This window comes from Nelumbo nucifera, chromosome 5, assembly GCF_055504915.1.
Source record: "Nelumbo nucifera cultivar China Antique chromosome 5, China Antique-T2T, whole genome shotgun sequence".
Taxonomy (NCBI): domain Eukaryota; kingdom Viridiplantae; phylum Streptophyta; class Magnoliopsida; order Proteales; family Nelumbonaceae; genus Nelumbo; species Nelumbo nucifera.
Genome location: NC_142653.1, coordinates 43,917,788 through 43,936,226, shown reverse-complemented (window position 1 = coordinate 43,936,226; position 18,439 = coordinate 43,917,788). Strand labels below are relative to the sequence as shown.

The 18,439-nt window shown below is 36.2% G+C and overlaps 1 protein-coding gene across 1 annotated transcript; it reads right to left on the bottom strand.

Moving 5' to 3' along the window:
* Positions 1 to 6,883: 6,883 nt before the first annotated feature.
* LOC104608478 (uncharacterized) lies at positions 6,884 to 11,945 on the bottom strand. Its single transcript, XM_010274488.3, has 5 exons — positions 11,512 to 11,945; positions 9,734 to 9,843; positions 9,275 to 9,646; positions 8,478 to 9,153; positions 6,884 to 7,569 (listed from the first exon to the last, which is right to left on the bottom strand). The coding sequence occupies exons 1-5, from the start codon at positions 11,750 to 11,752 to the stop codon at positions 7,481 to 7,483; spliced, it is 1,488 nt and encodes a 495-aa protein (XP_010272790.1). The 5' UTR covers positions 11,753 to 11,945; the 3' UTR covers positions 6,884 to 7,480.
* Between the last annotated feature and the right edge of the window lie 6,494 nt (positions 11,946 to 18,439).

The window sequence follows — 18,439 nt, the reverse complement described above, 5'->3', positions numbered from 1 at the left end:
CAGAATCCTGAACTCCGATAACTAATTATCTAGATAATTGCACCTTTTGATAACATTATTGAATCAGATGACTCTGATGAGTGCTTCTTTACAAAGAAATGCATTATAAAAAAAAAAAGAAATGGATAGTTTGTGTTTCTTTGCAATGGCATTTCATCCAGATAGATGCAACCTATATTAAAATTAAGCATCTAACATGGATACAGAACCCATTTTGGAGTATCTTGGTAATACATGTGATATCGACAAGAAAATATACATCATCATCATTTCAGCCTTGTCTTGACCATATGGGGTCAGTTACATGAATCTTGTTCACCCTTCCATTCTATTCAATGTCATATCCATTTTTAAACTTTGAACCTCTTAACACCCATGTCCTTTTTGGTCCTACCACAAAATATCCATGATTCTCAAATATCCTCACATGCATTTTTTTGATAAGTAAAGGGATAAAATTTGATTTTTCCTGGCCTCAAAAGTTGGCACGAGGGAACTCAAAGGAACAAGTCCATTTTTTCTTCACTCGTTTATGAAAGTACCTCATAGCTAGACCAAGATCGATGTCATTCATTTTTTTCACTTCCTTTTAATTCATTACTTTCTTGTTGCCACTTACAAGTAATTGCCATTATAAACAATGGAGGAATTTGACTTTGGCGTGTGAGCGTTTTGTTCCTAAAGATGCTGTTTTTGCCTGGCAAAGTAGTTCCTTTTAGGAGAAATTACTTCATAGGATCCTTCCAAGACCCCAGATAGCTGGGACCAACATTTGGTATTCACCTTTTTTACTGTCACCAGAATATTTCTGGCATTGATTATCTCATGATCAATGTCCAGATTCGTTGCATCTATACTTATGCCCATGTTATGAATCATGGAGGCAGAAAAGATGTTATGGGCTACGGTTAGACCATGGACTACAAACTTTGGATGGAAGTGATTTTACTGAAGAGATTCCTGCCTATGGGGTTGGCTAGTTCAATATTCATCATGCTTTCATTATCTGTAAGGTTGTGTACTTCGTGCCAATCCTTCTTCTAATGAATAAGTCCCTTCATGGATTTAGCTTAGCTTGTTATTCCATATAAAGAATGCTAATTGTGAGCAGCCAGTATTTTTTTGGGATTAATTACTTATGTATACCCTGAGGTTTGAGGAAACTACTTATATATACCCTGTAGTTTCAAAAACTACTTACATAAACCTTATAAGGTGGGTCCACATAACAAAAACAGGCCATCTGTTAACATAATATTTAGGACTGTTTCACATGGCCATTAATTTTTCCATAATCCCATGTTTATTCTCTTCTTCCCTCCCTCGCTCTCCTGACCGAACAAACCAGAGTGGCAGCATTTCTCCCGTTCTCTCTCCCTCCCCTCTTCCTCTCTTCCTCCTTTGCTTGCCCCTCTTCCTTTTCTTGCACCCTGTGTTTCCCGCTAGAAGATGAAAAAGAAATGGGGGCACAATCAGTTTTGATTAACTTTTACAAGGGGCACACCTAAGATAAGACTTAAAAGAGGACTTCATAAAAACTGAAGGAGCACACCATTTCGAAGGTAGGGAGGCATTAATCCCAATTCCTTTCAGGGGCGAGTTCTCTCTGTTCAGAGACCTTAGCAGCGGCACCAATAACGAAAGGGATTGAGATTAGAGCCACCATTTCAGGGGTGAGTTCACTGTTCGGTGACCTTAGCAGCTGCAGTGGAGCAGGGAGGAAAGGAGGACGGAAGAAAAAAATAAGGAAAGGGCTTATCACTATCAGCAGAGGGAAGATTTATTGGCTCACAGTTTTCCATGCAGTATTGTGGGAAATTTGGGAAAGGAAACAGTCTGGTTTTTGAAAATAAGGCGGGGACTGGAAAATTTGTTTTCCTATATTACTTTTGCAACTTGTGGACAGCTAGCTCAGAAAAGTTCAAAGGAATGCAGTACCCTACCTTCTTTCTGCCTCCCCAAGTACTCTGACTATTTCCCAAGGTCCCTATACCCTGCAATAAGGAGATAATGAAGCTAAACTTTGATGGAAGTGCCATAGGTAATCTGGGTGCTGCTGGTATTGGGGGGATAATCAGGGGGATAGATGGTTTTATTTGTTGGGTTTTCAATAGGGACTGCTGATTCCTCCAAGGCTGAGGTGATGGCAGCTCTTACTGGAACCCATTGTACTAGAGAACTGGGCTGCTCAAGGTTAGACATTGAAGGTGACTCTGTAAAGTCAATCAGATGGTACCCCCACCATCTGATGGAGGCCAGAGACATCTTGAGCTAGATGATTACAAATCTCACTTGGATTCCTAGGGAGCTAAACTCTTTAGCTGATGGTCTAGCAAAATCTGGAGTGCACAAGGAGTGTTTGTATAGTGAAAGAAGCTTGCCCTTGTAATTTTGTGTGCTGCTTTTTGTGCTGTATATCTCCTCATGTACTTGCTTTTCTCTTAATAAAATTTTATTACTCTTTCTCAAAAAAAAAAGGAAGAACAAATAGGGAAAATGGAACAGAGAAGAAGAGGATGGGAGAGAGAGAAAAAAAAAGAGGGAGAAATAGGGACGAAGGCCAGTGCTGTTGCTCTTGTTCGGTGGTGTTTGCAGCTTCAAAGAAGAAAAGAGAATTTTGAAAATTTAATGAACAGTAAATGACGCTTTTGTCCTTTAGTTTCTGACAGATATAACGTTTGAAAGGTCAACAAGGTCTATGTAAATAGTTTTTGAAACTACGGGGTATATATAAGTAGTTTCCTCAAACCTCAGGGTATATTCAAGTCAAAACCCTTTTTGTTATTAAGCCTACAGAAGCAACCAAAAGATGCTGTGAAACCCAAAAAAGAAAAACCTTGGGTTAAATGGAGTTTGTAGGCTTGAGGAATATTTCTTCTGTACGTGCTAGGGATCCTTCCTGATTTTTCATTTGAACTGTTGTGCAAATTTTGGATTTACCTGCAAAAGATATCATGCTATTTGGACAAGGAAAAGAGGAAGTAAAAGATCAGAGCTCACAAGGAAGATGTCCAGGAGAAATGTTATTAATTATACTAATAAAAAAGATGGTTTGGTTGATGGGTAAAAATGTGGGGAATAACCGAATAAGATGCTACCATGGTTTTCAAACCGGACCAGAAAACCGGGAACCAGTCAGGTGACTGGTTTCGGTTGTTGATTTGGTCAGCAAGCCATTGACCCGGGTGGTTGAACCATTTGAACCGTTCAATAGTTTTGACCGTTTTTTATTTAAAAAAAAAATTAATTTTTTTATTTTTTTTGTCAGAATGGGCTGTCTGTTTAATTCGAACAGTCGGACCGTTCAACCCAAGAACCAGACCCTGACCAGTTCATTGTCCGGGTCAGTTTTAAAAATCTTGGATGCTACTGATTGCTTGCTTTCTGCACTAGATAACCACAACTATTTTAACTTAAGTCCTCCATTACTGTCCTGTACTTTAATTGCTGTCTGGCTTCATTGATTTCAATTTTCAACATTCAACCAGTTTTAACCATTAAATCCTTACAGGGTTAACTCTCTATTCAGAGACCTGTTCTTTTGACATCTATCCTGCAGCACTAGATTGAAATTATTAACCACTTCCAAAGTACAAAACTCATTGTGCAGGAACAGGGAAGAAAAAAAGAAAAGCAAGATTTCCTTTTCTGAGGGTCTATTGACCATAGCGAAGGTTTAAACTTTAAAGTATCAATACAATGCGACTGATACAGACCAATATACATCCAATTTGGTGGTCAACAGCAATATTCAATAAACTCACCTAATTGGTGTACTTGAATCCTGTTAAATTGGGCAGTGTTCTATAAGCTCACCTGATTTGTCACAGCACTTTGTTGACTCTTATTAAATAGACTATTTACTCTCATATCTAGTTCCTATTAAGTTGTATTTCTTCACTTATTTAACCTCTATCAAATAGGACATTCATTGTTTAAGTTTCATCTCCTAGTATTTAGTACTGTTTCTTACTCCTATGGCTAGAAGAGTTGGGGGTAAACCAAGGAACATTGGTTAAAGTAGTATTTAAGCATTCATAGTTTAATGGATATTAACATTAAATAGAATAATGGCAAAACAGGATACATTTAGCCGACCCATAGTTGGGATAGGGCTTGGATAATGATGATGATGTTACCAAAGAATCAAAATATGAGACAATACGTCCTGTATCAGGTGTAAGGTCACGGAGAGAGAGAGAAAGACTGGGGGTTTTGAATGTTTGGGATGGAGGGCATCCTCAACCTATTTGAGAATTATCAGGCTGAAAAATTAAAAAAAGAAAAAGGTCTATTGATCAATCGATGCACACGATACCCAAATCTTTGTATCATGCATGTTCGTATTTTGATCCTTGAATATACTCCGATTAAGCAACCACATTTGAACCCATTTAAGCTACATGATAGATACAGTCTCTACGGCTATACTACATGTTAACGAGTTGAAATGATATGAATTTTAATTATGTCTAATTTTCAACCCATCTTTATTAAATTCTCTTACCAATTAGTTCGTATTTCAAATAAACTATTAAAAAAGTTTTCTTATGTGTCTATATTTATTTGTAGTCGTTTGAACTTCAAATTTAGTTCTATTAATGCATATAATACATTTTGTTGGGATTCATATGAATGTCATCTTAAAATTGATTTTCTGATACAGATGCTTTAAACCTTGGCATAACAAGCGGACAGAGACTAAAGTAGTAGCTCTCAAATTGGTTTATTAATTCTTTCATTTTTCAAATAAATGACATGTTTCAGAAAATTGTAAAGAGAAATTGTTGAAATCACATCCTCCTACCCTTGGCAGAAAAATTTCAGTATCAGGGCAATGGCAATCTGCCATACTATTAAAAAAATTACTTAAATTTTGGTAAAATTGTCTAAAACTCACCATGACTTTTCAGTATTTCTCTTGAACTCATCCTAACTTTTCAAAATGTTGAGGGAACCATGTGTTGGTGAATTTTTATTTTCTAAAACTCACCATCTTTTAGAGCATTGTTAGTGTACATTGATAGAAGTTGCCCACATCAGCATAAATGCATTTTTCGTGACCAAACATCCCCTGAATGGCAAGTCAGCTTTATTAAATGTATTTTTTATGACTAAAATGCCCTTAAATTCCCAACTGTCTTATATATAAGATTTATACTCATTGAGAGAGTTTGCTGTCATTGTGCTGCTTGGAAGTATTCCAAATCCAAGGAAGTTGAAAAATGGGTTTTGGATCAAATAATAACATTTTTGAAATATTAAAAATTGGGTTAAATATAAAAAGGGTAAAATGGTAATCTATTAACACCCATTAATCTATTTATCGTCAAATTACTGACATGGAGTTCCTTGGATGTTTTAAAAAATTATGATGAATTTAAAAAAAAAAATGCTGAAAAGTCATGGTATCACTTCAGTCACAGACTTGGTGGTGTAACAGATTTCTATTGCTACAGAGGATGTGAACTCGAAATTGATCTAGTTTGCGACTCAAAAATTTCTGCAACTAATTAGTGGCGAAACAGAGCAAAATGGCTCGATGCTTATTTGAGGGAAATTCCTCCGAAGCTATCCGCTCGTCATGGCCTGGGTTGCATGTCCTAATGGCAATTACAGGTCAATGCCAGTTATGTCCAATCCATCGGCCAGACCCAGTTGAAAAGTTTTGGCCACTCCCGGCTTTTACATGTCAACCGGTCAAGCAAGAGAGCTCTGCCTCTCCGCGTTTAAAAGGCTGGACTATCTCTGCATGAGATGTTAGATCACCCAGACCCACCATGCATCCAGTACTAGAAATTTTCACCAAGTCGTGAGTCGTGTGAACTGTGAACTACCTTATCACAGGGAAAGGGCACGATTTATGGCCCAGCCTGTCGAGCTTGGCCACCCAAATTTTTACTAGTAAGAGACGCCTGGTCATTGAAGGGTCAGTTTTGGTTTGCAGTCAGAAACGGAATGATCTATTCCTATCGCCTGTTTGGTTCAGGAATGAAAATGAAAATGAAAATCAGTAGGTATGGAATTTCATTCCCAAAGGAGAGGGAGGGAATGGCCATTCCTTCAAATAGGAGAATGCTATACCACGAGTAATGGAAATGAGATTCCAATTCTGTCCAACCAAACAGTTGAACTCAAAATAGCCTATTTTGATTCCGATTCTGGACTCCTATTCCCACTAACCAAACAGGGCTAAAATTATTTGGGTTATGGACGGGAGAAATCATCCCATTACTTTTTTTTTTTCAGAAAATAAAAATGAAATTCCCCAATCTTGATAACTCACGTAAAACATTCCGATACAATGCCTTCCTCAAATCACAGAAAACGATCTTTCCATTTATGTCAAATTCTGAAATTCATGTAAGGGGCCACTTGATACAGCTGAAATGGCTGAACTACTTATTGGCTTGTCCATTTATGGACCAAGTAGTCATAATAAAACATTTGATAGAGCATAATTATTTTATCTTATGAATTATGACTACATCTGCTAAAAAGACAGAAATAGGCAATAAGTTGTTCAGTTTAGCCACTTTAGCCGTTACCAGTTGGTCACAAACTTCAAAATATCAGTATTGCAAACAGTACTAGTAGGCATTCTAGGATATGTATTTGAAATACATGTCGAATATACATGGATTCAGTGGAATGATCTGGACACAAGTCACAGAGATTATTAAATTTAAAACTCAAATTATTAATAAACAATCATACATTTCGATTGTTTATGTGTAGTAATTTATGGGTGTATTTAAAAAAAGCACTGAGAGTGGTTGAAGAAATGGATCCTGCATCCTGCACACAATGACACAAGAGGGCGTTTGCTACTTCATCCTCAGGACCATCAACAGTTTATCAGTTTTTCTTCAGAAGTTTCCAGTTAAAAAATGATCATAATAAGTTAATAACTCCATTCCTTAAACAAGTATTTGTATTTACCTTACAATATATCCTGTACTTGGTTGCCATTTCCGTTATTGGTTATGGCATTTGGCAACGTGGGACACATCCAGACAACAGCTGGCCTACTTAAACAGTGAGGGGTGTCCAAAAATTCTGAAATATCACTATTTTCAAAATTTCCATTTTTGTTTTCAGTTTGATCACTTTAAGTACTTGGTTCTTTCTACAACTGCAAAACAGTAACTGCTTCTAAACTTGTATGGGCTTCTTAACTTCTTTCTTCCCTTGGGAATAAAACTTTCACAACAAGATGTAGAATAGGATGGCCTGCCACCTTTCTGGCTTTGACCTGCAATTCATCTTCCAGTTTATATACATAGATATTACCTGATTGAGAGGTCCCCACAACTTGCTTAGGGAACTTCTACATCAAAAATATAATTAACTCCAGCATCTACTTGATAAAGATCAACAGGGTATGAGCAAAATTGTCAGCCTGCGGAGATTTGTGCATACAGGCAGCCAAAACGCATGACTAAATTGATGACTTGATGTCCTTGCATGATGAGCGTTATCAACACAGTCTACATAGTGGAAATATCAAGGGTCCTAACAATCCCAAAAGCCACACCTCCTTACAGGGAAGTAATCTTGCCACAGAAGCTGCAATCCATACAAGAGATGATTAGGACCAAGTAATCAACTGCAACCATAAAAAACATATTGCAGAAGGTCAAACTTGCAAAATATTTCCTATTTGGCAGACGTATGCACAAAAACAAGTAAAACATGTATATTCCTGTCAAAACACAATTAAACTGAGGAGCTTTAAATTTGATGGTTGCATTTTAGCTTAGAACTAAATAGAGAGAAATAAATACACCAGAACAGCACAAGAAAATAAGTGTGATAGAATAAACACCACCAAGAACACTATAATCAAATTAACTAAATCCATACCAAGACTGATCAGGCAGCTTTAAAATCTATGCAGGTCCTATACCATGCTTGGACCAAGATCCAAGAAGCATCTATCTGGATCTTGAATCTCACAACACCGGAAAATCCTACCAGATGCACATGCTCTGATTCACTGCTTATACGCTTAAGAGAATTGCTGAAGGGACCTCTATATTCTCATCCCAAAGGAGTACAACTAAATGACTAAAGGCTTTGAAAGGCCAAATGCACTCCCTACATGCTCACAGAAAAATTAGTAGAATTCATAATAAAAAATGGAGGTTTTCATTGTATCCCAATATCTCATTTCGTAGAGGTTTTGTAGCAGGGCAACTGATTCTTGAGAATTCCATTGCAACAATACATGATTTTGGAAACTACAGTGAAAACTCTGTAGTAGAGAAAGAGTATCAAGTAAAACCATTTTGGCGTTACACCATACATGCTAGATGCTACACAGAGGGTTTGATATTGGAAAGACAGAAATAAATGTCCATTTCCACAAGTATGACTGAAATATGCATATCCTGATTCATGATGTGAACCAAAGCAAAACATATTGTTCTTCAATAAATACAGAACATAAATTGTACATTAGCAGTGTAACTTACATGACGGGGATGGCAAAATGGGTGACAATACAGACTTAGACACTTCACCACTCCTCCTTTCTGATTCTGGACTGGGGCCATAAAACACCTTAGGCGAGATTTTTGGGGACAATTGTGGTGTATTATGCAGGGAAGGTTGATATAAAATAGCAGCATGAGGTGATAACTCTGGGGTAGATGTGTCAGAATGAACTGTCGGAGAAGGGCTTGGTGTAATTATGGAACCACTGCATGGACCCTTTCTTGGGAAACGAGATGGCACCACTGAGGGTGCAGGTGTCTTTGACACTGGAGCTGATGGAGGTTGTGAATCATGCTCAGGAGTTTTTGGATGGGCATTGTCACAGTTGAGACAGCGTGAGAATTGATGGTGAGGTGAAGGAGCAGGAGCATAAGATGGAGATGGAGATGGAGATGGAGAAGGAGATGGAGAAGGAGACCCATGGAGTGTACAGTTTAGAATAGATGACAAGCTTATCTCCTTCACTTTACCAAAAACTGAGTTATTAAGGCCAAGATTCTTTGCAGGAGGAGATCCTGTAATTGTCTGTGCTAGCTGCTTCAATCTCTGTGGAAGAAGGTAATGGTTCCCCGTAGCTGATATGACAGAAGCTTGTACTGTTACAGGTGGAGACAATGTTGAACCATTTTTGTTTGTCACCTGCACATACACATTCTGCATGCACAGAAAATGAAATCACTGATAGAGATAAACTTAACATCCAAATGCTACTCAAATTTAGAACTTATATGAAAATCATGCAAAAAAAAAAAAGTAGTAGAGCACATGGAAATACTTCATAGGATCTCAGATGCAACCCAAACTTCAGCTGGTCGTTGAACTGGTCAAAATTTTCCTGTACTTGAGAAACTGAGTTGTACAGAGTAAAGTTGAAAAGGATCTGCGGTATTTGCCAGATAGAAACAGATGGCCCGGGTATCACTGTGATTCCCCCAGGGAACTTCAAGATCTGAAAGAAAGATGGATGCCCGAAAATTGATGTTGTCAAGGACAGATTCATATGCCCCAGGACCAACTCTATCAAAGATGACCTCAGAACACTTAGGGAGACTGTATTTATTGGAACATTCTTCGGAGCAGGAAGGACACCAAAAACCACATCAGTACTGTTTGATACAACAGATCGGTGCAGAGATATAATAGAAACCTGTCAAGACAATTTTCTTTCAGATTAATAGGCCATCATTTCAAAATGAGTTACCAAAAATAGAATAGATGAGGCTTGAAACAATACTGTTGTGTTTGGCACTCCTATTTCTGCCAATATATCACTTTCTAGTGTTCCAATGTGGTGAACAAGCAATGAAACTGACTTTGGCAGTCTGAAGCTTGCTTGCACAGTAGCTGAAGAGAGAAACATAAGTGTCAAAAGAAAACAAAGGATGCCAGAAGTACGAACTCATCATATATATAGAAAGAGAATAAAAAAGCATGCTACCCAAAAGCAAGGATTGTAATTGATGCACATAAAGAATGCTGAAAATGCATTAATCTAATTTATTGTCTTATTCTTCTTTTGATTTGGAAATGAAATGCATCAGATCATTACTTTTCATTTTCTTCTTTTCCAGATTCAGCTTTATTTTGTTAGAAGACCTTACCACCATCATGAACCGAAGTCTAATCCTTCTCCTTGGTCAGTACAACAGACCAAGTAGAAGTTTATTTCTGCTGCATCATATTGGTTGTAAGAATTTTGCACAGTAAAAATAAAAGAAAAACATTGTTCAGAAATTACCAGAACACAACCTTCTAGACAAAACCAGTGGTTAAATATGAAAAATAATAGGGAGAAGTAAAGAACACAAAAAATTGATGACATATACCAGGGGATTTGAATCACATCCTAGAGTTCAAGTCACCTGGACAAAACATTGTATCATCCAAGAAGCATAGGAAAAGGATAAGAAGACAGTTGCAAGCACTAACAAGAGACTGTCAGAGCATCGACACTGTCTGGAATTAGAACGAAATGTAAAAAAGAAGAAGAAAGAAAGAAAGAAAAAAGCAACCTGGTATAAACAATCAATCTAATAGTATGTGGTCTAAGGCTTATGCTTTAGAATGTTTCTCTCTGTAGAGAATGACTTCTGTGATCCTCATGAAAAAAAAACTTTTTTTTTTCTTTTGATATAATTAATTTATCATTAGTTGTCATTATTTATAAGTTCTATGTTGTGTGGTTAGAATTATTTCACCTTTTTCTGAACTTTTCTTACCCCTGTAGGATAAGATCCCTTAAAAAATCCTTTGACAAAATCAATCCCTTAATATAGTTGATTGGATCATTTTGAAATTCACCAGGGTTGGGGGTGCATGGATTTGGAGGATGGGCCACCCCCTGTTGTGTAGCTCCATGAATCAAAAAAAGTCATTTTGAAAATTTCCATTATATGGATAAAAAGACTTTTAATGGTGAATAAAAAGAAATTTTGGTGTATACTTATATAAGGAAAAAAAACTATAGATTCTAACTTCCAATCCACCCCCCCCCCCCAAAAAAAAAAAAGAATAATAGATTCTAACTATAGATTATTGCAAAACATATGATCATAAAATAAATGAGAGGATGAACTGGATCATCATTATAGCTCAAAACAAGATCATACATAATAAGTTTGTAGTAATAAAACTTTATTATAAGATTCAGAAATTTTTTTACCAGGAAAAAATGCCCTTGATGATGTTCTAACGCTTGTGAATCAATTTCCGACCAGACAAGTTATAATTTAATCATTTATTACTGTTACTGATTATACTCCCGAGAAGAATAAACTTAACAAATAGCCACAGATTCTATTAACGAGGAACCAATAAGCAACCCAACAACTTTCCACTATGAACAAAATCAAATTCCATGTATAAGTCCTATAAGTAAACCACAGCTCCAAAACCTAGAAAAAAGATAAAAATAACGCATACACATCTCCCTCAAAAGATCAAAATCCCTAATTCCAGAACAAATATGCACTAAATGCCACGCAGAGAACGAGGGGCAGGAGACAGAATTACCATTAAGGTCAGGTGCATCATAGGCGTCAATAACGGATTTAAACGGATGAAAGGGAGGGAGCCATAGTACAGCAGAAAAGAAAACAGCGACACTAAGAATTAAAATGAAAATGCATTTGAAACTGATCGCTTTCCCGATTCTGGCCAAACCCATCGAACAACTTTCGCAGAAGAATGCCGAAGAGCCGCCACCTTCCCCATCCTGCATCTGCTGCTGCTGTTGAGCGTCGATTTTCCCCATTTGCAGAGCATCTGTAATCCCCCTCTCTCTACTGCAACCTGTTCTCTACAACTATGAAGACAAAACGAAGAGACGAAGAAGAAACCTTGATTTTCTTTTTATGGGCAAACGAAGAAGAAACTTGGGAAGATGAAAAAGGATACAAGGAGGGCCGTCGTGAGGACTTCTGCTTCTAAGCTGTATCCAACACTATATTCTATTTTTTTCTTATTTCTTTAATTTGGGCCACCCAGCGTTGGGGAGAAGCAAAGAGGGGTGGCAGAGAAAGAGAATAAAATATAAAAATCTTTTTTTTTTTTTATTTGTTTTCTGTATTAGTGACCAGTAAAGAAGTTCTAGTCCACTTGTTCAGTGTCTCCTATCAATCAAAATTCAAATTGGCGTAGTCAGTACTTCTTCTCACCCACTTCTACAACACACATTTTCCCTCCTTTTACATTCAATTTCATAATTTCTTTCTCTAACCCCTTGTTTTTCCTTTCGTTTCATTTTGACATTTATTCTGAGTGTTTAACTTGAATTGATAGTGTCATCTGAGCCGTACACTTGGTTAGTGAGATCAAACCCTAGAATGGGTGGGACCATCTCTTGGGTTGGGCATTGAAGGTTGTAATAATGAGAGCCTTCAAAAGTAGAGTTAAAACACAATTGTCTAGAAAGGGTCTATTTGGCCTGGTTTGATTGGATCATCTTCATGTAATTGATGATCACTGGTTTGATTGGACTAGTTTTCATTTAATTGATGACCCCACCATTAAAGGGGTCTGGATCAAATTATGAGTGATGGGGTCCATGAAGGAATATGGAGAGGTGATGCATCATTAGTGGTCTATTTGCTGATTTGCTCTAGAAACTTCCTGTAGGGTTTACTACCCTTAATGGAAGCAAGCCCTTAGTTGTCCTGAGTGTAAATGGTTGCATGACCCAGGACTTAAGTGGACAAATAATGGCCCAACACTCATCGCTAAAGAAATCTGACCCTCAAATGATCATAAGGTCCCACCATTAAGTCACTCTCTCAATGCTACAACTGCTGGATCTTAGCCTGTTGGGTCGTGGCCATACCCGGCCATAACCAAACCTACCAAGGCCCAAAGATGATGTCAGATTCAACCAACTTAAATGAGAAAAAGAAGGCTTGGTTGGTTGGTTCTTTGTCTTAAAACAGGTTAGTTGTAGATCTAATCAGATTGTACAATTTGGTGAATGCCAAACCAGAGACTACCCGGATCCAAATGGATCATGAGTCATGACCCGAAAAATGTTGTATTGGGTGGTTGTAATATAAAGTATTGCCACCAATACCATTAATTACTGTTATGTCGGGTTGATCAGGACATGGGGCAAAATAATCAACTCACAGTTTTCCAAAAGCTTATTATTCATTTTCATTTAAATCTGTTTTAGGCCAAACAGTGGCTTATTCCTTATAGAATACCTAGTTGCACAAGTGGCATAGATTTAGTCGATCTTAAAGTATGCTTAATTTAATCAAAACACTTTATTGGATCATGTCCATCGACCATGTATACATTAAAAAAATGTGTAGAATTAAAATAGGGTTCATTAAGTATACATAAAGGCAGTGTGTGTTACCAAGAGGTTGTTGATGGGGAGAAAGACTGTGAGCAGTGACCCATGTTATGGTTCAAGACCACACGAAAGCATCCACCCACCAAAGATTTTGATGGAACCACTCATGGTGGTTGGACTGTTGAGCTATATTTGTCTACATCTCTTCCTTCTTGGATAAACAATAATTTAATTGAATGAAATTGTGTGTTTGCAACCTTTTAATGGTTGATGAAAAGGGGAATTCTGCCAAAATGCGCATGTGGATTTTGAAACAAAGAAGTGGATTCCATCCAATCCATTGATATGGGAAGCGACACCTCAATTAATGTAATGTGGAATCAGATTCTAATATTTGACTATGTATTGTTATTCCTGTCTCCACCCACCAATGTATAGGCTAGAATATTTTTTCTTGTCGCCCTTCTTTTTAATTTATATCTATATCTATACCTATATCTATATTATTAAAAGTGTGAAAGTTTTATTTGATTAAAACATTCTAATTTTTTAATTTGGTTCCTCTCTAATTGTAAGATCATAAATATAATTTGAGCAATCACTTTTTTTTTGTTCAAATGATTTCTCTCGTTAGGTTTTATATTTAAAGTATTAACTTCCATAGTCCCATTAACATTTATTGAATTCTGTCCTTGACTAAAATACCATATTTTTTAATTTGTTCTCTCTCTAATTGTGAGACACAAAATGTAATGTGAACTATTATGGTTTTTCTCATTAAGTTTTATATTAGGGTATTAACTCCCAATCTTTCATTGGATCATATATTAATTAACCATATTAAAGAAAAATACGTTTGACAAATAAGAATAATTTTTATAGACATAAAAATATAAAAAAATTTTGAAAACATATTATTTACTATCATCACCATCACAAAAATTGTCATAAAAATATAAAAAAATAAGAATAATTATTGTATATTTATCATATTAAACGAAAATAAGGGTGAAAAATAAGAATAATTTTAATAGATATAGAAATGTAAAAAATTATAAAAATATTTGGAAGCATATTGTTTATTATCATCATCATCATCATAAATTGTCATGTACAAAACATGTGCACATGCTTACTAGTTGTATAGACCATGAAAAAAATCTAGTTATCATATAAATATGATCTGTATAACAATATATTGGTAGTTTAAGCTCGGATTCATCCAACGTATGAAGGCTAGGCTGGGATTGATTGTCAATGGGTCAGGTCTATCTTATAGAACCGATTATGGGTCTGTTCCAATTAATAATTGAGTTACGATCAACTCTTGTTGTTTTGAATCTAATTAAGGGTTTGTGTTCGTTTCCTCTAAATTCTTATCTCTTAAGATGAATCTTTTAATTTTAAGAGAAAATTATTTATTTATTTCCTCTTAGCTCTTATCTCTTAAAGTGCAATCATACAACTTTTTGTTTTCCAATGATACCCTTAAAAAGACAAACGAAAAACTCTCATATATGGGATCAAAATGGATATTTGATAGCTTTCAAAATTCATAACAACATTCTCTGCATTCAGAGTTCAGAGGAAAGAAAAGTTCACCAATACCAGTATACCTCTTAATGTAGTGCTTGTTTGGCAAATCTTTTTCAGAAGATTTGTTACAATATCTAATAGTTAAAAGACAAGGTGAGCTTTTGCAAATAGATCTTGGAAGACCAAAGACTGTTTGGTTGAAATATTTTTCATAAATCTCATGAAAGACCATAAAAGCTAAAAGATTGTTTGGTAATGTGATGAAAATATGTGTTATGTATATATGAATGTTTTGTGTGTGTGTGCCAATAAACCTTTCATTTAACACATAAGACCCACATACATTTTCTAAGGTGGGCCCCATATACCATTGGTGGACATGTATGTGGGGCCCATATACATTTTACAAGGTGGGCCCAACATACCATTGGTGGGCATGCATGTGGGGTTCATGTGTGGACATGTATATGAGGCACACATTCATTTTACAAGGTGGGCCCAACACACCATTGGTGGACATGTATGTGGGACCCACATACATTTTACAAGGTGGGCTTGACATATCATTGGTAGACATGCATGTGGGGTCCATGTGTGGACATGTGTGTGGGGCCCAAATACATTTTTTCAAGGTGGGCCCCACATACCATTGGTGGACATGTATGTGGGATCCATGTGTGGACATGTATGTGGGATCCATGTGTGGACATGTATGTGGGGCCTACATACATTTTACAAGGTGGGCCCGACATACCATTGGTGGACGTGCATGTGGGGTCCATGTGTGGAAATGTATGTGGGGCCCACACACATTTTTCAAGGTGGGTTCCACATACCATTGGTGGACATGTATGTGCGGTCCATGTGTGGACATGGATGTGTGGCTCACATACATTTTACAAGGTGGGCCCCACATGCCATTGGTGGACATGCATGTGGGTTCATGTGTGGACATGTATGTAGGACTCATACATTTTTCAAGGTTGACCCTACATAGTACATAATGTGGGCCCCACATATCATTGGTAGGTCCCACTTACACATTCAATTAGTTTTTTTGTGAAAAGATAACCCATTTTTTCCTAAGCATGTGCATCGTGGCACACGTTGGAAGAAGATGAAGCACTAAAAGATTGTAAAAGCTTCATTTGAAGCTTCTTGAAAGAGCCCGAATTCGGGCTGCTAGCATCTTTTATGGGCTGGAGCTTTTTCCCAATAGATATTTCCATTGCTAAACGGGAAAAGCCCATAATTCAGACTTCTGGGCTTCTAAATAGCCCGAAGCCCGTGCGAAAAGACTTGCCAAACAGGGCCATAATTATTACACTTTCAAATGTCAGACTTTAGAACAAATGAACAGGCCCTAAGACCCATACCATTTATATAATTAATAATATATAAAATCCTTCATTTTTTTTTGTATTTTTTATAATTTATGTCTAAAGGGGAAGTTTTATAAATGGTATATAAATTAATTATATTAAAAACACATATTTTTAGACACAAAATAGTATTTTACTATTCGTTTTATTGAGGTCATTTTATCACTATGAAATTTTAAGTTGCTATTACCATTTCTAGTTACATGGCCCTTATTCATGTTTATTAGCTTCTGGTCCCCTATTCATTTTATTATAGTTTTTGGCCCCCCTCAAGAAAAAACCTAACTCCACCCTTGGTGCCAAGTATAATTAGGTTAAACTCAATTTTCCTAATTAATAATTGGTTCAATTTTGGATCTATCTTATAGTCATGATCAATAATTACAATGAGACTGGAACCAAATATGGATTGGTTGAAGCCAAGTTTGAGTTCAGGCCTTAGATAGTCATCCTACTCATCCCCACCATTGTGCAAGACGAATCGAAAAGGGCATCAAATGGTGTGAGTTGTGAAGTTCAACCTATTGAATAGATAAATTGGATTGTCCCACCAGCTTCTCAAATTAGTGATAACAACTTTTGTGACTCCTACTTATCACCCACAATTATGTTTTAAATGTCAAATCATAATCGCGATAAAAGTTGTCTTTACACATTCAAAACATCAAATTCAAATCAAAGCAGCAATATAAGTGATATTGTACAATAAAAGCTTGTACGTGGAAATATAAATCCAATGGGCAATATTTACCATCAAAAGTGTTCTTATGGTTTGCAAATTTGAGCTGGATGCAAATTTTTTACAGTTTAACCTTTGCATCTATTTGTTTGTAAATATGATTTGTACTCTTACTTGATACAAAATTTGTACTTTTATTTAATTTACACTCATTGGTAGTATAAATTTGGTATCCAAAAAACGATGTAAGATTTACATCCACTTCCTTCTATCTCACTCATTCATTGGCAATATAAATTGGGGGTTACATCGTCTTGCTTCTTATCTCACTCCTGAACAAAAAACCCTTTTCCCACCTCCATTTTCTATTATATAAGGTGGGGACAACACATTTTACTTCCTATTTTATTTCTGACAGACAAATAAGAATATAGACTCAACAAATAAGAATAAGACAAAATTAAATCTGAAATAAAAATAAACCAGAATTTAGACTCAACCTATTTGCACCAACACATTTACACCAATGCAAAAGAAATTTACACTGCAAACAAATTGAGCCCATATAACAAACCTAAGATTGGTTTCAACTAAATTGTGAGTCTATATTGGGTGTTGGATCTCTTTTGTAACATAACTTTCCATCTATCTAATGATTAGAATTTTTGTTTTGGTATTACATCACATCATAAGGGATTCAAGAGGTGGGGATTGAGCAGGGTGCACATTGGTCACTAACTTCACCATGGAGAGCCTTAAATCCCACACTTTCATTTTTCAAAATGCTATCATGTTGTGGGAGATTGATTGTTTCTATTAAATAGATATAGGACAACAATTTAGCCGTGTGGGTTATTAAAAAGAGGAAAATCACTATCTTCTTCAAAGTGGGTATTTGGCATGGTTGTGTTTTATGTCCATTGTGTTTCAACATAATTAGTACAACAATGTGAACTTTAAATTGTTTTAATTTATACTATTACCATAAAAAAGTTGTTGTAATTAGGGTGGTTTTTGGTAGTTTGAAATTCTCATGCATCAATTTTTGGGTCAGCAGTATGATCACTTGGTCCAAATGGAAGGTTCATTGTAATTAAAAAAATGGCCAAAAACCATTGTTGGGGTCAAATTGGTCAATGGTTTGATCGCCCAGGTCAGTGGGTTACTAACCAAGTCAATGGTTTTTAGCAAATGAATGATTCAAGGGTGAAACCGAATTAATTGCTTGGATGTTTTATGGGCCAAACGGTCTAGCCGTCTGGGTCAACGACTATTCAGAAATCATGGTTTTTCATTAATTCAATTGTACTAGGAGTGAAAGTAATTTTTTTTTTTGTTATGCTTTTGTTTTCATAGTGGGAGCAAAGTTTGCTTTTAGAAAAGGGAAACAAGCTTTACATTCAAAGTTAGTCAATGTAAACTAGGCATATTCTAATTTAAAGTTCATGTTTGTAACCATTACAACAAAATACAAATACAATTAATATTTATCAATTCAAAACCAAACCAAGTTTGCATTTATAACTTAGGCTTAATTTGGAAAGAGTACAAATACAA

What these genes read in the sequence shown, in the direction of transcription:
- LOC104608478 (XM_010274488.3), bottom strand. Translation starts at nt 11,752, where the DNA reads ATGGGGAAAATCGACGCTCAACAGCAGCAGCAGATGCAGGATGGGGAA. An exon ending in TAGGAGTGCCAAACACAACA is followed by an intron (nt 9,647 to 9,733) that starts GTATTGTTTCAA and finishes TTGTCTTGACAG; the next exon opens with GTTTCTATTATATCTCTGCA. An exon ending in TGCATCTGAGATCCTATGAA is followed by an intron (nt 9,154 to 9,274) that starts GTATTTCCATGT and finishes CTGTGCATGCAG; the next exon opens with AATGTGTATGTGCAGGTGAC.